Source organism: Elephas maximus, chromosome 11, assembly GCF_024166365.1.
Source record: "Elephas maximus indicus isolate mEleMax1 chromosome 11, mEleMax1 primary haplotype, whole genome shotgun sequence".
Classification (NCBI taxonomy): Eukaryota; Metazoa; Chordata; class Mammalia; order Proboscidea; family Elephantidae; genus Elephas; species Elephas maximus.
The window spans coordinates 87406324-87432325 of record NC_064829.1 but is presented as its reverse complement, the minus strand read 5'-3'; the positions used below and the strand labels follow the sequence as shown (position 1 = coordinate 87432325).

General features: G+C 47.2%; 2 protein-coding genes across 11 annotated transcripts; both read left to right on the top strand.

Moving 5' to 3' along the window:
* The first annotated feature begins 1316 nt into the window (after nucleotides 1–1316).
* On the top strand, nucleotides 1317–8430 carry LOC126085249 (zinc finger protein 132-like). Of its 5 annotated transcripts, none has more exons than XM_049900447.1 (3): nucleotides 1317–1535; nucleotides 3262–3388; nucleotides 6985–8430. In XM_049900447.1, exons 2-3 carry the CDS (start codon nucleotides 3355–3357, stop codon nucleotides 7803–7805), a joined length of 855 nt encoding a protein of 284 aa, XP_049756404.1. In that variant the 5' UTR covers nucleotides 1317–1535; nucleotides 3262–3354; the 3' UTR covers nucleotides 7806–8430. The 5 variants fall into 5 exon arrangements, 3 of the variants coding, with proteins under 3 accessions (XP_049756404.1, XP_049756403.1, XP_049756402.1); XM_049900446.1 differs by having other exon boundaries at nucleotides 3238–3388; XM_049900445.1 differs by having other exon boundaries at nucleotides 1317–1769; nucleotides 3238–3388.
* A 5038-nt stretch (nucleotides 8431–13468) lies between these two features.
* ZNF584 (zinc finger protein 584) lies at nucleotides 13469–21156 on the top strand. 6 transcript variants are annotated; one of them, XM_049900437.1, is made up of 3 exons: nucleotides 13469–14143; nucleotides 14915–15059; nucleotides 18557–21154. In XM_049900437.1, the coding sequence occupies exons 1-3, from the start codon at nucleotides 14048–14050 to the stop codon at nucleotides 19561–19563; spliced, it is 1248 nt and encodes a 415-aa protein (XP_049756394.1). In that variant the 5' UTR covers nucleotides 13469–14047; the 3' UTR covers nucleotides 19564–21154. The 6 variants fall into 6 exon arrangements, with proteins under 6 accessions (XP_049756394.1, XP_049756398.1, XP_049756395.1 ...); XM_049900438.1 differs by having other exon boundaries at nucleotides 14053–14740; nucleotides 18557–21155; XM_049900439.1 differs by lacking the exon at nucleotides 13469–14143 and adding an exon at nucleotides 16820–17018 and having other exon boundaries at nucleotides 14756–15059; nucleotides 18557–21156.
* The last annotated feature ends 4846 nt before the right edge of the window (nucleotides 21157–26002 follow it).

The window sequence follows — 26002 nt, the reverse complement described above, 5'->3', positions numbered from 1 at the left end:
GCCTGTGCTATTGCTTTGGGCCTGCTCTCCCATAAGAGTCTCAGGCACCTAGGGGAGGGTGAATTCCCAGGGTGCAACTCACAGCCTTTCTGTGAATGTAGGGGAGGTGGGGGAGAAACCAATGCTTAGTTAGTAGAGACAGCATTAGAACCAAGGAAAACAAGAGCGACTTTAGCTTTGGCCCGTTATCCATCGCCAGGCCCTCAAATGTTGAGGGGGAAGGAATGGAGCTGTGGATGTTGGAGGACAGAAGGTTGATGGTGTTAGAATAGGTATTTCCCAGACTCCTTGCACCCAGATACTGGAGGATGGGGACTGAAGAGTCACAGTGGTTTAGAGCTGTACTGAATCTTTCTCCAGTTACCTCCAGTATTTCCAGATCACCACTGGAAAAATGCAGGGAGGGTGGTGGCAAGTGGCACAGGTACCAGGGACCTGCTGGCCCATCACCAAACATGTAAGATATCAGAGATCCATGCAGGCATCTGGTACAGAAGCTGCAGACCCAGGCCCTTGCCCCATGCTGCCTGGTGCCAGCTGGTGCTGATTCAGGGGCCTGATGAGGCACCCAGGCCACTCATCTGTTTCTGCACCAGGAGCGTGTTTTGTGCCAGTGCCTGTCCTGTTCAGCAGACCTTGGTGAGCCTCTGCAGGCCAGTCTGCACAGCTGGCAACCGCAGTCAGCCACTTCCAGTGTGCTGTAAAGGGTAGACTCAGCAGGCTTGGGGTACTCAAATCCTGCACATTCCTAACACTGGCCCTTGATTGGCTCCTGGGAGGTGGCCTCTAAGCCCCTGAAATATCCATCGTTATAACAGGGTCTTTGTTTACACGGGACTTTGGGCACCGCCAGACAGTTTATTCTGCATGATTTATGAGGGTCTTGGGCCACGCTGTATTAGTTTGTCCTCTGGAGGAGATCAAGACTGAGTAACTAAGATCAGCCACAAAGCCAGGGGCAAACACTGGTTTTTACAGAGGATCCCCCACAAGCGGTGCCATCCCTTCTACAGCCTGGGAGACAAGACACTCGTCGCGGTCACTGCGTGCGGAAGCAGGACCTTCTCGGCTTTTGTGTTTTCCTCACTCCAGTTTCCGCGGGCCCGGGAGCCTCCTGGCACGCCGCTCCTGACCGGACCATGCAGTCCCTCCGATCGGTGTGCACACGGGCGAAAGTTGCCAAAGTAACGGGCAGAGCCGACGCCAGAAGTCCTGCCCCCACTTGAGTGGCCCGCCCAGAAACGCCCTTTTCCTGGGTCTTCATTGGACCAGTGTCAGCGGGACCCGCCCGGAAACGACCCTCTCCTCAGTCGTTATCAGCCAGCCTCGGGACGTAGGCGCAGTGTCTTCTGGGAAATGTAGTTGCCGCCTCAGGGTGGAGGGGCCGCCTGCCCTAGACGCTACACAGGCTGGAGGAGAAGGGGAATGTAGAAGGGCAGGGTCCGTCAGCGCACCTTTGTCAAGCGGTGGACCCCCCCCACCACTACCGGCCCTGCCTCCCTAAGACTCGTAGTTCCGACTGTGTGACTCGCGTGGTGAGTGTCCCTCCGGTGCCCTCCGGGTCAGAGCGCTCTCTGGGATCTCCGAACCTGCCTCCATTTCTGCGGCCCCCGCAATCGGAACTCTGCGCATTTTACGCAGAGGTGGGGTGGGGATTGAGGTCACTCGTCTCTTACCACGCCTGGGTTAGGGTCGGTAGTCCTCTTGGTCGACACCTCGCTCCACACACCGGTTCCGATTGTGGCAACGCGCCAATGGGCCCGGCCCAGGTGAGTTGGGGGAGGGGTCCCCAGGTTCTCAGCCGCTGAGACCCTCATCCGCATGATTCCGGCGTCCAGACATAGGAGATGTTGGTGTACTGGGACCTATCTCCTCCTCCTACCTTTTCGCTGCCCTTCCTTTACTACTGGGGCCCTGGGGTTACTCCAGCCCCAGCGTGCTGAGTCTCGGCCAGGGGTTATGTGGAGGGAGTCCCATTTTTTTTGGCAATCAGTGACATGTCGTGTGGAAGACGTTAAGGACACAGAGACCAACATGTGCAAATGGGTGAAGGTGAGGCAGAACTGGGAATGTTTAAGAAACTTCAGGTCCCGTTTATGGTGTGAACCCAGAACAAGAGGCAGAAGTCAGGCCTGGATTGACAGCCTGAGGAGCTGGGCCTCAATTCTGAGGGTGGCAAGAGCCACAGAAGGTTTGGAGCAGAGGAGGGAAGTGATTTCACTCAGGTGTTAACAGGCTCTCTTTGCCTGCAGAATGGAGAGCAGACTGGTGTGAGGGAAGAGGGAGGGAGGCCAGGAGACAACTCCTGATGGTGGCTGCACCAGACTGGTGGCAGTGGAGGTCGCAGAAGCAGTTAGATTCTGGATCTGTTATTTAAGTACAACCAGTTAGAGAAAGTGAGTTACTCAGGGTCACCTGGGTGAGTCAGGCAGGGGCCCAGGCCCAGGGTGTGGACCAGTGGCTTAGACTCTAAATGTATGTCCAGAGGAGATGGGAAGGCTGGTGGCAGGTGAAGAAGGGACAGCATGTGGAAAGGCAGAGGTGAAAGAGGGCCAGGGGTCTGGGAGTTCCCTGTGTGGTTCCAAGTGTCTAAGGGTTGAACCTAGGGACAATGCCAGGTTGGGAGGTCTTCAATGCAGTGAGGACCATTGGAGGTGTGGGCAGGACTGGGGCAGGATGGAATCCTGGTTGCTTATGCCAAGCACTCTCAGAGCACCACATGCAGAGGGACATGTGGGGAGTCTATTAAGATACCTATGGGGTGAACTGGTGGGGTTGTGTTGGGGGGTTTGGAGCTGTGAGCATGCTATAGGATAGTTACATGCCTGGTGGGTGGTAGGCAAAGTGAAGAGCCATGGGACCAGGTACTTGGGGCCTAAAGAAGAAGGGTGATCTCAGGTTCGGCTGATCCTGAGAGGTGCAATCTAGGAGACACACTAGGGAATTGGCTTGCAGGACAGAGGGGGCAAAGGGCTGTGTGCTTGGACACACTGGCCAGTAGCACCAAGAAGAGAGATAGGTACCAGTATTACCAGGACACTGGTGTCCCCTCTAAGATAGGGATCTGGTGAGAAGAGAGACAGGAGGGTATGTGTGTGGGGTGGGTAAGTCTGGGCCCATCGGGAAAGACAATTTCAATGGGAGTTGTGGTGGGACCCTGAGTCGCAGGTCAAGGGCCTGGATATGTCCATCTGTCCATATTTTGGTTGGTTTTTCTGCCCTCCCATTGACCCCAAGGATCAGCTGAACCCATCAATGCAGGGCCCGGTGACCTTTGAGGATGTGGCTGTGTATTTCTCCTGGGATGAGTGGGGGCTCCTTAATGTGACCCAGAGGCTCTTGTACTGTGATGTGATGCTGGAGAACTTTGCACTCATTGGCTCGCTGGGTAAGTCCTTCATACCCCCAGCATACTGATCACCTTCTGCCTTTTCTCCCTAGGAGGTACTGTCTATGCCAAAGCTGGACCATGTGTACTGTCGGAGCTGGCACTGGGCTATGTGCACTTCCACTACCCCATTCTTAGCGGCTTCATGAATAGGGCCAACAGTTGTTTCCCCAAGGCATTATGGGACAGGGTTCAGGGTCAGATGTTTCACAGTCTTCCCCGCACATCCCACCGAGCTTGGCTTCTCCCTGCTCTGGTGACCCTGCTGGAATCATGGCCCCTCTGTGCTACAGGTCCCTCTTCATCCATAAGATATTGTTCAGGGCCTGCCTGTGCCAGCCTGTGGCATGAAACACAGGTACCCACATGGTCACTCTCTGCAGGAACTTCACTACTGTTCCTGCAAGATACTGCAAGTAGGTTCGTTTTGTTTTCTTCCTGGTTGCAGAGTTGACAGGAGCTCCCTTTGGTCTGTAACAGGGTGCGTTGCTCTTGGTTTGGGCTTACCTTTACCTCCTTTTTGCTAGGACTTGCACCTGTGAGTTCCCATGTTGTTGCCCCACTGAAGTGTGATGAGGAGCCCTGGGTTCCCATTGGGGTGGCTGCTACTCTGGCTATGGCAAGAGAGGGCAGGAGGGGTCCTGCTCCTGGTGAGTGGGAATTGGGAGATGAGCTAATATCAAGGATGGGCTCAAAGTGTGCTGGGTGCTGTCCTGGGTACACTGATGTTGGTGCTAAGCCTGTGGCCATACCTTATTCTCGTCTTTTCTTCCTCCTTCTGGACACTGTCCTCTTGCCATTTCTGCTCATTCTTAGCCTCTCCATGACCTCATCTTTCTGGTCTGTATGTTCCTCCATTTCCCCTCCTCTGCACCTGTATCAGTCTGGGTCCAGTCAGGTGAGAGAAACCATGTCGTAGTTTGAACAGGTAAGTTTAATATAAAGAATTGTTAACTATATCAGAGAATTGGAATAATGAGGGATTAGTAAAAAGTAACAGGACCTATAAAGAATATAGAAATAGCAGATATAAGGAACAGCCACTACTCCCAAGACTGAGAACACACAAGAAGCCTCCCCAGGACTGAGTCTAGACCTTGTTGGAGAGGGTACAGCTGTGCTTTACTGAATGGCAGAGAAGTTGCTGTGGTACCTTGCCAGAAGAACCTGCTGGAAATCCACCCTCAGAAACTTGTCAGGGGAAGCTGTTCATGGGAAAGTATCTGACCAGCGGCACTCCATTACAAATCCACATGAGGGGGCAACTGGAAGAAGCTTCTGGCTGCTAAGTGCTGCTGACTGCTATGCAGCTGGGCACTGGAGAAGCTGTAGCACTGTAGGAGCTTGGTGCTAGGGAAAACTGCATGCTGCAGGAGATGGACCCTGGGGAGCCACACGTGCTGTAGGAGCCAAACACTGGAGAAGCCTGCACGCTACAGGAGTCTGCCAGCAAGCACATTGGAGCCAGGAAACCTCTCTCATGTCAGTCTTCTGCTTTTTAGGGCCTATGTGATTATGTCAGGCCTACCCAGACAATCCAGGGTAATCTCCTCATTTGAAGGTCAGTTTATTAGCAACCTTAATTCCATCTGAAATATCCTTTTTTCCATGGAAGGTAATATATTCACAGGTTCTGGGGATTAGAGTGTAGACACTGTTATTCAGCCTACCACAGGTGTGTAGATTCCATATGATAAATCCAGTTCAACATATCCATCTCCCTAAACCTTGGGGTTTTCTCTTCCACACCCTGCCAGGGAAGCTCTGGCACCTGAATCTCATTAACTGCAGTCCACCATTGAGTCCCAGTTTTAGTTAATCTGTTAAACTACCTCCAGCTGCTCGAGTCAATGCATCAAATCTAGTAATTGAACTAAGTGTACCCCTATCGATGAATTCAGTTAAATTTGTTAAATTCCTCCCTCTTTGATCTACAGCCCTTGAGAATCCACTTCCACACATTATACAGGTTTCTGCCAATATATATTAGCAGACTTTGGTGTGTAAGCCATTTCCCCGTAGTATACCTTTCCCCATGGAGAATGCTGAGATTTGACCCTAGTTATGGGTCTTGTAGTGGCAATAGGGGGTGGTTGTGGTGGGTCTTGAGGAGAATGGCTATCCTCCCTCAAGGCATGTACTCTAAGTGAGTTAGCAAAGGGTTCAAGTAGAGGAATACTAGTCTCCTTAGACAGTGGAGAGAAAGTGAATTCCATTGGTAAGGGAGACTCAGTGATTTTGGAGTTGAAGACTATCAGTTTAATTTGAGTCCAGCCAGATGTCCCCATTCCAAGTTTCAAGATCCTATTCTTTACCAATTAATACCCTAATTTTCACACTAGAAACTTGGCCCAGCTGAGAATTTAACTGACACAGTAATTCAGCAACCCATACAGTTGAATTTTGTGTTTGATTTTCAGCAATATCGGCCCTGTAGATACAAGAAATAAGAGCTTCTCTTAGGGCTGTCATGGAAGCTCTCTGGTTCTCAGACCAAGGCTTGATCTGGAAGTATAAGAACTTGAGCTTATTTTTTCTTCCTGTAAATGCTCCAGTGGACTCAGGAGAAGCTATCCCATACTACAGTCCTTGCAGTCATCGTTACTGCCATAAAAGTCAAGTGCAGGAGCTGCTTGGGCTGGTAAAACATGTGCCTCAGTTGGCACTTCATCACAATCAACCACAGGTGATAGCTTGATTGTGATGCAGCTGCATGCCGCAAGTGGCTGTCATTTCCCTCTGGCAAGTAGCACTGTGCTGAAGCCCAAAGGCACAACCAAATCAGTCCCACAATCCAATCTTCGCAGGCTGTCTTCTGGGACCACTCCTAGTACCAATTCTGTATCAGTCTGGTATCAATCACTAGAGAAAAACTGCACAGTACAGAGAAGGTTTAGTATAAGGAATTATTAGCTAAATCAGGGTCGGAGTAATGAGTTCAGGGCAGATGCGGGGGAGGGGGAAGCTGTGAGCACTGTAGGAGGATGCCAAGTGAGCACATAGCAACGAGGAAGCAAGACTCTTGTTCTGCGATTTCCCTCCAGTGCCATCTACGGACGACTTAACTTCATGCCAGCTGGCAAAGGAAAAATATTTAAAGAGCCCAGTACATTTTTACAAAGCAGGCAAAATGGGTAAATTTAGGGCTGAGAGACAGTAAGTTGATAACCAGCACAACACCTATGCAGAACCGTATGACATTGGTCTACTCAATTTGTGACACAAAGCATGCACATACTGTTCTTATGTAATACTGGAACACCAGCTACTCTGTTCCAATTGGTTTTTGGTGGGACTAGGTACATGCCTTTTCACAGGCTTGGCTGTCACCAGCAGCCAAGGCCCTGCTGAAACCTTTTGCAGAGTGACCTGGAGACCCTAACTCTCCTCTTTGTGCTGCACCTCATCTTTGTGTCCACATCCCTGTTCAGGTCTCGCACATTCTATGGACTGGCTAGGCCCTATCTTGCAGGGCCAGAGCTTCCACCAGCAATTCCATGGACTTCTTCTTAAGTGCATCTGACGTGCATTTGTGATGAAGGTGCTTTCTTTCCTCCAATCCAACACTTAGTTATCTGATATTTTTCTGCTTTCAGGTTGTCTATGTGGATCTGAGGATGAGACTGCCCTTCTTGAGCAGGTGAAGAGCTGCTGGGCCCACCTGTCAGAACAGCCTTTCACATGTGGGGAATGTGGCAAGGACTTGCAGGCCAGCTTGCACTTTGTCCAGCAACAGGCCACTCACACCAAAAGGAAGCCACAGAGGGACACCAGGGAGACCTTTCCTTACTGCTCCAATTTCAGGCAGCACTCAGGAGTCCACATGGGACAGAAGCCCTTTAAGTACAGCAACTCTGAGGAATCCTTCCTGAAGAGCTCTGCCCTCCCCAACCACCTGAGAACTCACACAGAAGGGAGATTCTATGGTGGAAATGCCTTCTTAGAGAAGTCAACTCTTACTACTCACAGAAAAGTTCACACTGGAGAAACATCTCATGTGTGTAAGGACTGTGGAAAGGCCTTCAATAACTTGTCTACATTGAGCACACACCAGAAAGTTCACACTGAAATGAAACGTTACAAGTGCGGTGAATGTGGGAAAACGTTCAGCCACAAATCCACACTTGTTCAGCACCACAGAATTCATACAGGAGAAAGGCCTTATGAGTGCAGGGAATGTGGGAAAGCCTTCAGCCTTGTATCTACCCTCATTCGGCACCGGAAAGTTCACACTGGAGAAAGGCCCTATGAGTGCACTGAATGTGGGAAATTCTTTACCCAAAACTCTAACCTCATTCGGCACCAGAGAGCTCACACCGGAGCAAGGCCTTATAAATGTATTGAATGTGGAAAAGCCTACAGCAGAATCTCCTGTCTCAGTCGGCACCAGAAGATTCATATCAAAGAAAGGCTGTAAGAATACCACCAGTGTGGGGAAACCTTTATTGAAATGTTCACACTTGTTTGGCACCCGAAACTTCTCAACATAGATAGGCCTTATAAGTGCAGCACATGTCTGAGAGTCTTCAGCTGTATCCCAACCTTTTCAACCCTAGAAATTTCACACTAGAAAAAGACCTTCGAAATGCAGTGAATGTAGGAAAATGGGCCCAGCCTTGTTTAGCACCTGGAAAATTCACACCCCAAAAAGGACTTATCAGTGTAGTGAATGTGGAAAAGCTTTCCACCGAAGCACCAAAACTCCAAACTTCGCCTGCATGGATGATTTCATATCAGAGAAAAGCTGCCTTTTTTTTTAAGTTTTAAAGTAGAATTTGTGCCTTTGCTGATAACTGAAAACTGATAAAATTTTGCAGTAGTTGTTGATCATCCAGTTTTCTTATTCCTGAATACCCTAGTCCTGTTGATGACTACTGCTGTAGTGCCAGAGTCCATAAAAGGTTTCGTATTTGCTAACAATATTGGATAAAATGGGAAGCATCATATTTGAATACCAATGATGAATTCAAGTACATGTACTACTTATTTACTCCTCATCCAATATTCATTCAACAGATATTTAATAAACAACTCTTTGGTGCCAGGCATTGTGGAGGGCCTGTGTGTATTTGTGTGTGGGGGGAGGTCATAGTTATGAATACATTATAATTTCTACCTCTCAAGTGTTCTCGGCCTAGAAAAAAAAAGAGTTGTAAAAGGCAGAAACGCTACTCAGAGTGCTAAATGCAGTAGTAGATAAATTTGAATCAGGTGTTCTGGGAAGCACAGAAGAGGAGACAGTTCATTTAGGGATGGGGTCAAGATGCTGGTTGGGAAAGAAGTCACAGGGAAGGTGACATATGTGCTACATTTTGGAGGATAAGTAGGATTTTCCAGGAAGACATAAATTATCTCTTTTATAACGAGGCCCAGCCATGTTGAGTAACTTACCCAATGACTGAAGTTGTAGGTGGCATAACCAGACCTTGAATCCTGTGTGTCTGGCTTCAGAAGCAATATTCTGTGATTTCATTCTTACTGCTTTTAGTCCATTTAAGCTCTAAGATTAGAGGACCTTTCACTTGGGGAGGCTGGAGAAGAAAACATGCAGAAAAGGCTTCATCCCTGAGCAGCTGTAGAGCCAAATGTCTGGTGGTACCAAGATGCCACCAGTGCAGGATGGTTTGCCAGGCCCACAGATGCCATCCCTGGCATCCACTCTTATGTATGTTGGTGATGAACAGTGATCTTCCCAGCACAGGCCCAGCTGTGTTTCTTTCCCTAACAACTGAATTGATTAGAAGGAAACTTCAGCTTGAATAGTGAATAGTGTCTCAGTGCAGCCATGGCTGTAAACCTGCTCATTTTGGGGACTGCAGATATTTTGGAAAAAAAAAAAAAAAAATCAGCCGCCATCTCATTGCCTAAGTTAAATAAAGGCTTATCTCAGCCCCTCACTACGTCTGGTCCTCCTCCACCTTGAGAAAAGCCTTGTAAGTGCAACCAATGTAGGAAAACCTTCAGTTGCATCTTCAACCTTATTCCACACTAGCAAATTTATACTGCAGAAAGGCTTTACAAGTGTCTTCGGTAAAAGTTCTGCCCTTATTCAGAACCAGGAAGTTCACACTGGAGGAAGGCCTTAGGAGTAAAATGAATGTGGGAAAGCCTTTATCCATGGCTATCACCTTGTTCAACATGAATCACGCCAGAGAAAAAGTTGAGGAGAGTAGCCTTTGTGAGAGAATTGTCCACCAGAAGTTCAGGTTCACTGTATTAGTTTCCTATTGCTGTGTAACAAGTTACTGCAAACTTTTGGTTTAAAAAAACACACTCATTTACTAGTCCATAGTTCTGTAGGTCAGAATTCTGGCACAGCATGGTCAAGTTCTCTGCTCATGGTATCACAAGCCTGAAATCAAGATGCCGTGGCCAGACTAAGTTCTCATCTGGGGGCTGCGGGGAAAAATCTTTTTCTAAGCTCTTGTTATTGGCAGAGTTTCTTATTATTGGCAAAGTTCAGTTCATTGTAGTTGTTGGACAGGTCTGTTGCTGTCCAACAGGAACTGCTCTCAGCTGCCACTCACTTTCTTTAACACTTGGCCCTCTCCATCTTCAAGTCATCAACAGTGCACTGAATCCCTCTCACACATCAAATCTCTGACTTCCTTTTCACCAGCTGGAGAGACTGCTTTTATAGAGCCCATGTGATTAGATCAGACCCACTTAGATAATCTCCCTTAAAGTTAACTGTGCTATATAACATAATTTAATCATGGGAATAAAATCCATCATACAGTCTTTTGGATTAGGACAGGAAATCTTGGAGGCCATTTTAGAACCGTACTATCACACTTGTGTACCCCAACAGTACTACTAGGGAGGACATCAGTCATTCCAATGTGCTCAGGGAAGGCAGACCTTTGTGTGCCCTCATTTCCATGAGTGATTTGAGGTAGTGGTGGTAGGGGGCCTCAGTGCCTTCCACTGACAAGTTTAAGTGTGGATGTGACCCAGCTTTGGTCAAAACAGCCTGAGATAGGGTCTTCTGGATGTCTCCTGACATTTTCTTCTTCATGAACATTGCTAATGGCACACATGAAGCTGACACGAGATCCTTCCAGCCTCCAACTTTCCCAACCCAGGAACTGCTTACCTCACACTGTCCCTAACTGTGTGATGACAAAAAGCCTAATTGTTTAAGCCACTTTTAATCCTGGGGGTTCTTTAATTTTGTTAAGTGACTTGAGAACAGGATTGTGTTCTGCTGGCATGAAGGAAAGGGAAGGGCTTTTGTGGGGAGTCTTGGCTTTGGTCCAAGCCCAACAGCAGGATGGCAGGGAACAGTTCTAAATCCAGGCCTGATCTCATTTCCCTTATGGCCCAAAATCTCCTGGGAAAGGCTGAAGAGCTCTGTGGGCCAAATCTTGTAGCCTGGATATCATGACTATTTGTTGGACCTGGAGCTCATCCTAAGGAACCATAGTTGTGGCAACCTCCAGTAGTTCCTGGAGCATCAGGAATTGGGTCTTTTGTCCACAGAGGATGTTCTACACTCCTCAGCAAAGTTGAGAGGAAGCTATCTCCAGGACCTGCCCAGGAGAGCAGCCTTAAAGTCTAAAAACAAATGATTACGTATCACTAAGATACAGTGGCCCTCCCTGACAGAGATGATACTGTATTAGGACACAAGCATTTATATAAAAAAAAAAATCATACAAATGTAAAATGGAAACTGACAAACACTTGAAGGTGGCATCCTTGGTGGCATTCATCAACTCTATACCTGGTTCTCTAAATTTCATGACCTCTGGGTCTGTATATCTGTTTCTGGGGGGTTCAGGTAAAAACTGTAATCAGCTTTTACCATTTAGTAAAGGCATTCTTATGTTGCCTGTTCCTTTTGTGCTGTTATGACTAATCAATGTATTAATTTCTCCTGTACTTTCACTGAGTGGATCTGGAGCCTGAGAGTTGGAAAAGCAACTGAAATTGCTTTAGTGCCAATTGCATGCCCTTTTATCTGGATTTGGCCCTGTCCATGGAATCATCCCTTTGTGGCAGCTAAAGGAAACTTCCAAAAAAGAAGTGGGTACTCTGGCCCTGTGGTGGCCAGTTGCCTTCAAGACCTGACCTTTCCCACCTCACGGACCCAAGTCTATCTGGGACTGCCTGGGAGTCAGCTTTAGTCCAGAGTTGACAAGCAAGGTCAGTGTAGCTTTATGTAAAATAACCAGAAAATAGAAATGACCTATATCTCCATCAACAGGGAGTGGATAAACACTGTGATACATTCAAACAGTGGAACCCCACTAAGCATTAAAATACTGATACAAGAAACCACATGGATGAATTTTTAAAAAGTAAGTGAAGGAAGCCAGGCACAAAAGATAAAATAGGATTTTATTTGTATGAGTTCTAGTAAAGACAAAGCCATAGTGAGAGAAAGCTGGGGCTGACCCTGTGGAAAGGGACTGATTGCCAAAGGAATGAAGTTTTTATATGATGAAACTGTTCTGTAACTTGATTTTGGTGGTAGTTTTGTGATTATATAAATTTATCAAAACTCACTAAATTATACACTTAAAATTGGTGAATTTTGTTTTATTTATGTTTCAATAAGGAAACCCTGGTGGCATAGTGGTTAAGTGCTACGGCTGCTAACCAAAGGGTCAGCAGTTCGAATCCGCCAGGCGCTCCTTGGAAACTCTATGGGGCAGTTCTACTCTGTCCTATAGGGTCGCTATGAGTCAGAATTGACTTGACGGCACTGTTTTTTTTTTATTAAGACAAAATGCTATTTGTGAAGAATGTGCTTTTTAACTCAAGTAAGATACATGAGACTAAATAGGCAGCTCCTGTCCTGAGGTGAGAAGAGAAGGCAGAAAGGGACAGGAGCTGGTTTAATGGACATGGGAAATCCGGAGTGGAAAGGAGGAGTGTGCTGTCACATTATAGGGAGAGCAACGAGGGTCACATAACAATGTGTGTATAAATGTGGGCGGGAGGCACTTAAAGCACACACACACACACACACACACAAATAACCTGACTAGGAACAGTCATTGGGCAAATATGTGAGCTCATACTCGGCTGGCTAATCAGAGTACAGCTGGCCAGTTTATGGCACTGTTCGAATTTAAGACACAGGTCCCCTGTGACATGCCCAAAGAATCTAGTATCTGCACTCTTTCGAGGAGAGAGTATCCAATAACAAGGTACTGTTGCAATAGATTAGGGTACACCCATTTAAAAACGTTGGCAGTGACGTTGGAGTAAGTTTATTATCACTCCTAATGAGTATTCCTTGATCAAACACTGTACTTGTTAAAAAGTGGGCAGAGCCCTAACTCAGGGCTGCGTCTGGGTAACTTGGAGGTTCCCACTATCTCTGCTCTGCTCCTCACTCGTGAGGAAACTGTTGAGCTGGTGCTTGGGTGTCACCTTGTCCAATGTCTACAACCCCGAGAGTTGGCTCCACAATCCCCCAAGCTCAGAACATTTGTGCTTATTGAGCTATCTTGGGCTGGGGCAGAGACATCTGTGAAAGGGGCAGAGGCAGGGTTAGCTGATGTGAAGCTTGTACTCCTTTTATCATGTCTTAATTCTTCCACTGAGGCACGGCCCCACAGGGTTGGGGACTGTGTAAAAGTCACTTCTGTGTTGCTCTCCATCACCCCGTGCCTGGATGTACTCATCACACTGTGTATAGACCAGACGCATAAATGACCTACAGCCCAAAGGACCCACATGACATAGCTCCTGCTCATCTCCTTGCCAAATAGCTCCGCGGACTTGCTCCTCTACTGCCCGGAAACCCAGGCTCGGGGAGACGAGACATTTGCAGCGGTCACAAAGCGTATAAGGATGAGGCGGCAGGACCTCTCCGACTGTCTGCCATCACCGCTCCGGTTTCCACGGGCCAGGTGAGCCTCCTGTACGCCGTTCCTCAGCAGCCGGCGACCACCTGGTGGTGCACAGTACCGCGAAACACAGAAAGTAACGGGCCAACGTTGACGCCGGAAGTCCCTCCCCCTCCGGAGCGGCCTTTCCTAGAATAGGCACCATCTTGAGCCGTTATTGGCCGCGTCGCTGCGTATGCACGGAGAGGTTCCTTCTGGGTAATGTAGACTGCCCGAGCTTCCAGCACAAGTCCGGAGGGCCCTCTCCTATCACCTTGGCAACGACCAAGCGGCCCTAAGATGGACGTAGGAAAATGATGTCATGATATGGGGCGGGCGCTAACCCAATGAAAGCTCAATCTAGGGACCCTTCCGCCCTGTCAGCAGTGAGTGGGGCCGGCTCCGGCTTTTCGGTTCCCGTGCTCATTCTGCGGCTGTTGGTCTGTTCAAAGTGGCGGGAAAGACGGGCTTTCCAGGAGACCACAAAGGCCCGAGAGGGACAGAGCTCCTCACCACCCCTTCGCGCGCGTCGTAACCCCAGGCAAATGGCTTCGCCTTCGTGAGACTGTCGCCGACAGTGAAACGGCCGCCACGAGTCCCGCGGTCATCGCACCCCTGCTTCGTCCTCGCGGTTTCCAGGACGGTTCCCTAGTCCTCGGGCACATTTTACACGGGAGAGACTGGGCTTGGAAAGTTCCACGGTCAGCCCGAGGTCGCTGCTCCCAGGGCGGCGGCGTGGGAAGGGGGCGTGTCGGCTGAGACCGCTGATTCTTCCGGGTTGGTGCCTCTCTCTGCACCATTGTGCCCAAATGTTCCGATGGCCGGGGTGGCACAGGTGAATGGAAGGCGCCAGGATCCCCACCCAGTGGGTCTGGACTCTGAATGTGCCTCACGAGGAGTAAGGAAGGTTGTGGTAGGTGAAGGGTCAGCATGTGCGTTGGCAGAGAAGGAAGAGGGCAGGAGATGTCTGTGTTGTGTGTGTGGTTCCGGGCCGCTGGAGTGTTGATGCTTGATACAGAGGCTTTCACCGCAGGGCTAGGGGATGCCCTTTGCAGTGGGGGCCATTGGATGTGTAGAGCTGGACTTGGGCAGCATGGGACTCTGGTTGCTCATGCTAGTCGCTGTCAGGACACCATATACAGAGCGGCATGTGGGGAGGCCAGAGAGATGTCTATGGGGTGAACTGGTGGGCTTGTGTTGTGGAGTTTTGAGCATGCTGCGGGACAGAGTCTGACCCTTGTGGGTGGGAGGCAAACCAAATGGCTCTGAGTTGGATACTTGATGTCTAACGGAGAAAGATATGTGTAGGCTTGGTTGTGATCTGGGCGACACAAAGGGATTTGGCTGGAATGAGAGAGAGCAGGCCCTATGTACCAGAACATACGTGGTCACCAGCCTGTTGTTCCTGTATGCTGGATGCAGTGTCCAATAGCACCATAGGAAGAGAGAGGCACCAATGGCACTGGGGCCCTGGCATCCCACCTGAGGGGTGGATCTTGGGAGAAGAAAGGTATGAGGGTGTGTGGTGGTGCTGGTGCTGGTGGTGGTGCCTGGGTCTCACAGAGGAAAAGGAAGTCTTTGGGAGATGTGGCAGGACCCTGTGTCTCTTATCAAGTACTTGTATGTGTCCATCTGTCCATATTTTACCGTGCTTTTTTGCCCATCCATTGACCCCATGGATCAGCTGAACCCATCAATGCAGAACGCAGTGACCTTTGAGGACGTGGCTGTGTATTTCTCCCGGGATGAGTGGAGGCTCCTTAATGTGACCCAGAGGCACTTGTACCATGATGTGATGCTGGAAAACTTTGCGCTTATTGGTTCACTGGGTGAGTTCCTCATGTCACCTCACAGCATATTGACTAAAAAAAAACTACCCTCTGCTTTTTTCTCTTGGAAAGTTCTGTTTGTCCCAATGCCATAGCATAGGTGCTGCTCCTTTCCAGAGTTCCTTGTTGTAGGTGCTGTGGGTGCCAAGACTGGGCCATACGCACTTCCTTTGCTTCTGAGCAGCCCTATTAGCAGCCTCAACACCTGTTGCTCCTGGGCCTCGTGTTGCAGGATCTGGGGTCAGGTGTTTGACAGTGAACCTAGCAGATCCCACCCAGCTTGTCCTCTCTCTGGCCCTGTGACTCTGCTGAAGTAATGACATGCAGGTTTTACCTACTTTCTCCAAAATAAAATTTCCAGGGCCCTCCCTGGTCCAGGTCTGAGCAAAGAATCCTAGCACCCAACATAGTTACTGTCTGCACAGATTTCTCAGCTATTGTGTAAGATATTTTTAGATGGATTTTTTTTTTTTACAACTTCATTGAAATATAATTCAAATGCCATTCAACTCGATTTAAAGTATACAATTTGGCAACCATCGTCACAGTCAATTTTAGAATATTTTCATTACCCTAAAAAGAAGCCGTGTACCCTTTAGCCATGATCCCCCAATCTGTTTAACCACCCCCCAGCCCTGTCATTGTTAGGTGCCATCGAGTCAGTTCTAACTCATAGCAACTCTATGTATCACAGAATGAAACACTGCCCAGTCCTGTGCCATGCTCACAATCATTGTTATCCTTGAGTCCATTGTTGCAGCCACTGTGCCAGTCCATCTCATTGAGGGATTTCCTCTTTTCCACTGACCCTGTACTTTACCAAGCATGATGTCCTTTTCCAGGGACAGATCCCTCCTGACAACTTGTCCAAAGTATATAAAATGCAGTTTTGCCATCCTTGCTTCTAAGGAGCATTCTGGTTGTACTCCTTCCAAGACAGATTTGGAACCACTAATCTACTTTCTATAGATTTTCCTATTATAGGCATTTCATACATATGATATTATGTAATATGTGGTCTTCTGGGACTGCTCTCTCATTTTCTGTTTTCTGGAAGCATTAGTGAAGGATTGGTGTTAATTCTTATCTAAATGTTCTTATTGTTCACCAGTGAAGGCATCTGGACCTGGGTTTTTTTTGCGGGAAGTCTTTTTTTTTTCCTAATTCAATCTTTTTATTTGTTATAAGGCTACAGACTTTCTATTTCTTATTGAGTCAATTTTGGTAGTTTGTGGTTTTCTAGGAATATGTCTATTTTGTCTAAGTTATCAAATTTGTTGCCACATATTTCTTAATATTTCCTTGTAATCCTTTTTACTTCTGTGAGGTCAGTAGTATTTTCTCCATTTCATTCCTGCTTGTACTAAATTGAGTCTTCTCTTTTTTCTTGATTGGTCTAGTTAAAGTTTGTTAACTTCCTTGATCTTTTCAAGAACCAACTTTTTGTTCATTGACTTTTTCCATTGTTTTTCAGTTGTCTGTTACATTTATTACCTCTCTAATCTTTGTTATTTCCTTTCTTCTTAGTTTCCTCTTTCTACTTTTCTAAGATCTAACATCCATCTGTCAGGTTCTCATACTGTGGTAGCTTACGTGTTGCTATGATGCTAGAAGCTATGCCATTGGTATTTCAAATACCAACAGTGTCACCCATGGTAGACAGGTTTCAGTGGAGCTTCCAGACTAAGACAGACTAGGAAGAAAGGCTTGGTGATCTACTTCCAAAAACTAGCCAATGAAAACCTTATGGATTACAACAGAACGTTTTCCCACTCGCTTTGGATACATCATCAGGAGAATCAATTGCTGGAGGAGGACATTATGTTTGGTGAAGTAAAGAGTCAGTGACAGTAAAGAAGACTTTCAGTGAGATGGATTGGCACAGTAGCCACAACGATGGACTCGAACATGCTGGCCATCATGAAGGGGACTCAAGGCGAGGCCGTGTTTTGTTATATTGTACGTAGGGTGTCATGAATTGGAGTCAACTTGACAGCAGCTGTGTATCTCTCTATTTCTATTTAAGGAAATTAGATTATTGATTTGAGATCTTTCTTTTTTAATATGGGTGTTTATAGCTATAAATTTTCCTCTAAACATTGTTTTAGCCGTATCCCATGACTTTTGGTATGTTTTTGTTTTCATTCATCTCAAAGTATTTTCTAATTTTCTTGCTCTTTTTTTTTTTTTTTTTTAATTGAACCATTGGTTATTTAGTAGTAGGTTGTTTAAATTTCATATATTAGTGAGTTTCCCAGATTTCTTTCTGTTGTTGATATCTAATTTAATTTTATTGTGGTTGGAGAACCTACTCTGTATTATTTCAATTCATTGAAATCTATCAAGGCTCTTTTTATTCCTAGCAAATGGTCTATTCTGGAGAATGTTCTATGTGATTTTGAGAAGAATGTGTATTCTGCTGTTGAGTGGAATGTTCTGTAGATATCTAGGTCTAGTTGGTTTTTAGTGTTATTCAAGTCTGCTATATCCTTGTTCATTTTCTGCCTAGTGATTCTGTTACTGAAAAAATGTCTCCAGCTATTATTGTTGAATTTTCTATTTCTCCCTTTAACTTTATCAGTTTTTGCTTCAAAAAAGTTCATTTTTTTCAGTACTCAGTTTTTATTCCTGGTTGCCACAATGACATGAGCTCCCTGTGGTAGGTAATGGGGTGGGTTAGCCTTGGCTTGGTCTGGCCTTGTACTACCTCTCCTCCCCGAGGACTTACACCTTCAAGATCCCACGTAGTTGCCCAGTTGGAGGGCATCGAAGAACCCTGGGTGCCCAAAATGTCAGGTGTTATTCTGGTCAGCAGATAAGAGGCTAGGAGGGGTCCTGGTCTTGGTGAGTGGGAGCTGGGGGAATGCCATAGTTTTAGGGATAGGCTCAAGGCATGCTGGGCGCCTGTGTGCACTGGTGCTTTGATATTTCTGAGGCCAGTTACCACACCTTATTCCCGCCTTTCCTCTCACTCCTGGATGTTCTGCACTCTTGCCATCTCTACCATGACTCTCAGGCCTTGGATGATCCCACCTCTTTGGCCTCTGTGTCTTGTGATTTCCCCTTCTTTGTGCTGTCCAGTATTGACCTATTCTGTGTGTGAATGAGATGTGCACATGTACCTATGTAATGCTTGAACACTAGCTACTCTGTTGCAACCATTTTTTCATGAGACTGATCACACCTCTCTGCACAGTGCTCACCTGTCAGCAGCAGCCAAGGCCCTGCTGAAACCCTTTGCAGAGGAATAAATTACCCTAACTCTCATTCCTGCACTGTACCCTATCTTTGTGTCCTCATCCCTGTTGATGTCTCTCCCTTTCTGTGGGCTGACCAGGTCCTGTCCTGCTGATTTGGCCCTTCTTCACCCACGCCCTTCTCCCTTCACCTTTCAACAAGCCCATGGACTCGTTCATGGTTGTGTTGGCATGTACCGGTGATGAAGTTTCCCCTCCCTCCAATTCAACACTCAGTAAGTGACATTTTTCTGTTTTCAGGTTGTCTGTGTGGAGCGGAGGATGAGGGAGCCCCTCTCGAGCATGTGAAGAGCTTCAGAGCCTACCTTTTAAAGAAGCCCTTTATGCATGGGGAGTCTGGGAAGGATGTTCCAGTCAGATTGGGCTTCTTCCATCTTCAGGCTACTCACAGTGGAGAGAAGCCACACAGGAGCACCAAGTGCAGAGAGGCCTTCTCACACAGCTCCAGTCTCAAGCAGCAGCAGGGAGTCCATGCTAGACAGGATCCCTTTAGGTGCAGCAACTGTGGAAAAGCCTTCTTGAAGGCCTTTGCTCTCCTGGATCACCTGATAACTCACTCTGAAAAGAGATCAAACACATGCCCAACAGGAAGAAATGCTTCTAAAGATAAATCAATCCTTGTTAGTCCCCAAAAAATTCACAATAGAGAAACATCCCATGTGTGTAATGACTGTGGGAGGGCCTTCAGTTACCCATCTAAATTGAGGAAGCACCAGAAAGTTCACACTGGAATAAAACCTTTCAAGTGTAGTGAATGTGGGAAAACCTTCAACCGCAAAGATGCTCTTGTTCTGCACAAGAGAATTCACACAGGAGAAAGGCCTTATGAGTGCAGTAAATGTGGGAAAGCTTTCAGTGTTCTGTCTACCCTCATTCGACACCAGAAAGTTCATATTGGAGAAAGGCCCTATGAGTGCAGGGAATGTGGGAAATTCTTTAAGTATAGTAACAGCTTCATTCTTCACCAGAGGGTTCACACTGGAGAGAGGCCATTTGAGTGCAACCAATGTGGGAAGACCTATGTAACCCACTCTGGGCTATATCAGCACTGGAAAGTTCACACTGGAGAACGGCCTTATGAATGCAGCCTGTGTGGGAAAGCCTTCACTACCAGGTCTTACCGCAATCGGCACCAGCAATTTCACACTGAAGAGAGGTTGTATGAATGTACAGAATGTGGGAAAGCCTTCAAACATAGTTCTACCCTCCTTCAGCACAAGAAAGTCCACAGTGGAGAAAGGCCTTAGGAGGACAGGGATGTGGGAAAGCCTTTAGCCATGGCTGTCACCTTGTCCAACATGAAAGGTCTTACTTCAGACAGGCGATCAAGGCGAGTAGCCTTTATGAGGATCTGGGAGAAGCTAAACCTCATATATCCCAACACTTACGTTGGGGAGATTCACTGTAAGTGCCAGGTATTTGGGGAGGCTTTTAGGAGCTTCGTCATAATTTTTGACATGCCCAGTGTCCTTGGCAGACATGTCACTGCCAGTGCCTGTGGAAGAAACCATCCTGCATTTATCATCTGAAGGTCCTCACAGTGTGTGCCAGTCTCCCCAACATGCCCACGGAAGGCAAACTTCTGTATTTGTTCTTCTGTACCCAGGAGAGAATCATGAGTGATCAAGCTCATGTGGAGCTTTCATTCCCTCCCCACTGACTGGTTTAGGTGAAGACATGACCCAGCTCCGGCTAAGGGGACCTGAGCCAGTATGTGCAGGGGACTTCCGGAGATGTTTTGTCTTCTTCATGGACACTGTTGACACTACATGTACTATCTGTCATAGATTTGTCCAACCCTGGAACAGACTGCTTTGGAAAGTGCAATAATAAAGGTCTTATTGTTTAAGCCATCTTTAATATTGGGGCTTCTGTTCCATTTGTGTGGAGGGGTTGAGAAGAGAGTTTGGCTTCACCAGAATGAATAGAGGGAATGGCTTTTTGGGGGGATCTTTGACTTTGCTTCAGAGGAGGCAGAGAATGATAGAGAGTGGTTCTCAATCAAGTGTTGGCCTGATTTGCATTGTTGCCTAAGGTCTCCAGGGAAAGACTGAAGGGCTTTGTGGGTGAATTTTGTGACCTGGATATCAGGATTATTTGTGAGCCCAGAGGTCACCCTGATGAATGGTGTATTTGGTGTGTGATACTCGAGTGTGGCTAGGCCCACCGAGATTTGGGTCTCTTGTTCCCAGGGAGTATTCTGCAACTTCTAGTATTGATGAAAGGAAGCTGTTTCTAGAATCAACTCAGAAGCTGTGTCCTCTGGAATCTAGAACTTGTAAGGAAGGGTTCACTGACTGTAAGGGGCCAGATGGGAAGAATATGTAGGTATGGAACCACTAAGTATGAAGTAATTTGGAGTTGGGGGTGTCTGGTAAACTATTAGGGTTGAACCATTTTAAAGGGGCACCTACAAATATTCCAGCAACTATGGTTTCATGGGGTGAGGGTATGCAGAACTCAGGAATTGCCGACCTGTTATCTGTGGCCAAGGTCACTGTCAGAGCAAATAAACTAAATTTTTCTGAATTCCTGTAGACTCCCTGGACTGTTCCTCTCATGGCCATCACCTTAGGACTGAGAGAATGCAGATCCTGGAGTGTGACTTTTGTGACCCAGCCAGTGTCCCTGATTTCTCTGGTCACCATGGTCTTAGTTGTCCAGTTTCTGCTGCCACTGTGGCAGGCTGTTCCTCTGAGAGCTCAGGGGAGAGAGGTGGTGGGATAAATATATGGTTGCCACATCTGGCTTGTGTAATTTTAAAAATCTTGGAAACTATTTCCCCAAAACAAAAATAAAATGTCAGTTCAGCAAAACCTGTGTTTTGGATGTAGCTGTGTCACTCGTCCCAAAATTGTGCTTCTTCACAAGAAGAGAATGTTTCCTAGAAGCAATGTTTGGGGAGAGAGCAGGAGACCCCAGATGTGAGGGGCTTTGGGCCACAGTGCCCATCTAGTATTGGTGGTGGAGTTTGAGACTGCTGCTGCTGCTCTGCCTGGGCTGATTCTCCCGCACAAATCCCAATGGCAGGAACGATGATGACCACACCAGGGGTAGAACCCCAGGCAGGGTTGCAGTCAAGGGAATTTGATGCCCTCAGTTTTTCCCCAGTACCCCACCCCCAAGCCTGATGAGGCCATCCTCCCTGGGTGTAATATTTGTCTACCATCAGCAATGGGGTTTGTGTGGAGGCTGAGTTTAAGTCCAGCTGACCCATGTGGGACTCAGACCTCCAAGAAAATGGGGGTAGGGTAGGCATTTGTCATCAGAGCTCAATTCCTTGTGCCCTGTGTGAGTGGCCATGGTTAGATCTCATAAAATCATCCACAGCACATGGGCGACAGGTTCTCTTGTTCTTTCCTTGAACTTGCTCTGGTCCCTCTGGGACTTAGTACACAGAAGTACACCTGTTGGGTGTGGGGAGTAGTGGGCAGTTATCCCTGGTGATACCAGAACATCCTGAATAGAGGCCTGGTGGTTTTGACCTGCCTATGGTACCAGTGGAAACCCTGGTGGCATAGTGCTTAAGTGTTACAGCTGCTAATCAAAAGGTTGGCAGTTCACAATACATGGAAGGTCAGCTCAATTGGACTGGACCAAAAGCAAAGAAGTGTCTGGGATTAAATGAATGCTTCAAAGGTCAGCAGAGCAAGGGCGGGGGTTTGGGAACTATGGTTTAAGGGGACTTCTAAGCCAATTGGCAAAATAATTCTATTATGAAAACATTGTGCATCCCACTTTGAAATGTGGTGTCTGGGGTCTTAAATGCTAACAAGCGGCCATCTAAGATGCATCAATTGGTCTCAACCCACCTGGAGCAAAGGAGAATGAAGAACACCAAGGTCACACGACAACTAAGAGCCCAAGAGACAGAAAGGGCCACATGAACCAGACAGAGACCTACATCATCCTGAGACCAGAAGAACTAGTTGGTGCCCGGCCACAATCGATGACTGCCCTGACAGGGAACACAATAGCGAACCCCTGAGGGAGCAGGAGATCAGTGGGATGCAGACCCCAAATTCTCATAAAAAGACCATACTTAATGGTCTGACTGAGACTAGAGGAATCCCGGCGGTCACGGTCCCCAAACCTTCTGTTGGCACAGGACAGGAACCATCCCCGAAGACAACTCATCAGACATGAAGGGGACTGGACAGTGGGTAGGAGAGAGATGCTGATGAAGAGTGAGCTAATTATATCAGGTGGACATTTGAGACTGTGTTGGCATCTCCTGTCTGGAGGGGGGATGGGAGGATAGAGAGAGTTGGAAGCAGGCAAAATTGTCACGAAAGGAGAGACTGGAAGGGCTGACTCATTAGGGGGAGAGCAAGTGGGAGTACAGAGTAAGATGTATATAAACTTATATGTGACAGACTGACTTGATTTGTAAACGTACACCTGAAGCTCAATAAAAGTTAATTAAAAAAAAAAAAAGGTTGGCAGTTCAGATCCACCAGGCGCTCCTTGGAAACTATGGGGCAGTTCTACTCTGTCCTATAGGGTCGCTGTGAGTCAGAATCGACTCGATGGCAACGGTTTTTTTTTTTTTTTATGGTACCAGTTTGTATGGGGCTCACTTGTTTCATCACTTTTAGCCCAGACTGGCAGGCAGGTGCCATCACCCCATTCTTGCAGCTGCCATCTTGGCTGCACAAGACTCCTCTACCCTGGCCAGTGGTAGTGTCCTGCGGAATCCACCCAGCAGTTCCCTGCCCCTGAGCATATTCCTGTTCCCTCAACTTCTCAAGGATGCCATCCCCAGTTTCCTCCTCCTCTCCCAACGACAGTCCTTCTACAATTAAGCTGAGATGATCCCTCTTCTGTGAAGCCTCCCTGACTCCCTCCTTGGAGTTGACATTTTCTCCCTTTGTTTGTCCTTTAATACTTTGATCTCAGGCCTGACACCGGTCCTAAATTTGTACTCGTGATTATATCCTCACAATTGAGTGTTTTGAACCAAGAGATACATTTGTATTTGTTAAGGACCCAACTACAGGCAAGGGTTCAAGGCTTTATTGATCTTGGGGACTAGTGCAAGGTAGGTATTTCTTGCTTTTTGATGTTTATTTAGAGGCAAAGTGCTTATTTTGTGTTTATTTTTCTGTGGTATATGATGTGCTAGGTGATGATTCAAGTTGGTAATCGTTATGAATACAAATGAAAGTCTCCATACTAGGAGAACAAGGTTGAAACTGTATGTTCTCAATTTGGTATCTTGTTTCACAAGACTGAAATGGTTCACAAGGCTGGACACGATCATGCTCTGTAAATGTCTGTGAGGAGGGGCCTTCGTGGTCTCTTACTGAGTCTTTTCTTTTTCTCCCATTCTTTTTTTTATTGTGGTGAAGACATACACACCAAAACATCTGCCAACACAGCTGAGTCTCCTTAATGTTGAGGATTTTCATTTTAAAAGCCAGGCTCTGGAATTTTATCATTTACTGTCTTAACCCCTCAGCAGACTAATATAGCTCAATTTTACTCAGAGAAATGGAGAAAGACCTGAACAGGATTTTGCTAATAACAATTAAAGAAGTATATCCATTAATCATTTTCAGTCAGTTACTCATCAAATATTTACTGAGGACATGCCTCAAGACTAGTCAACCTGAAGAAATAATGATTGGATTGGTGATGGTCATGTGACATGAGGCAGGCTAATGACAGAAAAAGGACTCTGGCTCTTGGCCCCTGGTTCACCTGCCAGGAAGATGGGAGCTGAGGCTGCAGGCAGCCACCATTTCCTTAAAGAAAGGCCTGCCTGGAAACCAAGCAAGCTGGATGATGGCAAGAGACAGAGTCCTTTTGATCTCCTTGAGGTCTAGATCCAGTTGTCCTTGAAGCTGTACAAAAAATTTTTTGTTCTATAAACAAATAAATTATTTTTGTTGAAACGTTTTGGTCCTCCCCCACAGTGGTCCCGACATATTGCCATTCCCACTCCTGCTGAGGAAGGCTCAGGACAGAGCCTCCTGGAGCTCAGCAGACTTTTCTACCACACCCACAGACAGGGTCAAAGCCATGGCCAGGCTCTCAATGCTCAGATTCCACCAACATCAAGGCTGATCACGTTGTGCACTCTGCCTTCTTACTCCGAATCACCCTTCCCTGACCTGGGAAGTACGTGACAGCGTAGCACCTGCACAGGGAAATGGGCCACAGCCCTAAAGGAGGGACCAGAGTCTGCCACTGGTTCTCCTAGTCTGTCTAGATGAGCCCAGGCTGCTGTGAAATTGCACAGCTTCTTGATGATGGCAGTGGATTGGTAGTACTCTTTACAAATCCTCTGGGGCGTCTTGGCCGTGCTGGACACCTATAGGCTGGAACTAAACTCCCAGGCCTTCATGGTTGGGTGTGGGATACCAGGTCAAAAGGGCCAAATCTTGAGGGCAACAGACACCATGGGCCAGAGCTCCATTTTCTTTTTGGGATAGACCACCTGACTGGAGTACAAACAGGGAATGATTCTCTGAACATGGCCGCGTCTGGGTGAAAGGGGATGTACTTGGCACTACAGCAATTCCAGTTGCTCTTCCAGCTCTCAGACTCCAGTTTCACTGAGAGAAAATGCAGGTGAAATGGGTACATTAAAATTAGTGATACTGCTCTGAAAGGGGACACAACAGTGGATTCCTGATGGAACAGGAGAACAGTGGGATGCAGATCTCAAATTCTCGTAAAAAGACCAGACTTAAAGGTCTGAATGAGAGTAGAGGGACCCCTGAGGTCATAGTCCTCGAACCCTCTGTTAGCCGAAGACTGGAACCATTCCCAAAGCCAACTCTTTAAACAGGGATTGGGCTGACCTACAAGACAGAAAATGATACTGGTGAGGAGTGAGCTTCTTGGCTTAAGCAGCCACATGAGACTATGTGGGCAGCTCCTGTCTGGAGGCGAGATGAAAAGCCAGAAGGGGACAGTAGCTGGTTGAATAGACACAGGGAATACAGGGTGGAGAGGAGGAGTGTGCTGTCTTATTAGGGGGAGAGCAGCTAGGAGAACATAGCAAGGTGTGTATAAGTTTTTGTATGAGACTGACTCGATTTGTAAACTTGCACTTAAAGCACACACACACAAAAAAATTAGTCATAACTGCACAAAATAAGCAGCCATGAAAAGCTTCCCTTCTCTAAAAGGTAGAAGTCAACTGCAGTGGTCACCTGAGTCCCCAGGAGATAGGCATGAGGACAGAGACCCAGAAGTCCAGAAGTGCAGAGAATCGAGAGAGGTCTTGATTGACACCTACTGAGGATGCCCCCTTCATAGCCCTTGTCACAGTTGCCAGTTTACATTTGTTTGTGTGATTTATTGAGGAATGCCTATTTCTCCACTAGAACGTCAGCTCCGCAATGGTGCAGTGACAGTGCAGTCTCCAACACAGTACCAGTTTAAGACAAGAGACAAATAGGTATGTAGACTTAGGTAACGTGCTTGAGTGCAGGAAGAGAGACTCACTACTGTACTCTCTTTCCTTTATGGTGCCCCTTTTCTGCCCCTCCCCAAAGAGTCAGCTGTAAAGATGGGGCTGTGGTCTGGGCCCAGCACAGGTTCTGCAGGGTAGCCATATATTTATTCAACAAATGTCCCCTGGGGGCCTACTGTTTGCCAGACTCATGGCTGCAGCTATGAGTGGATGGGGCAGGCATGGTCCCAGCCCACACTCCATCTCAATTCCATGTGCAA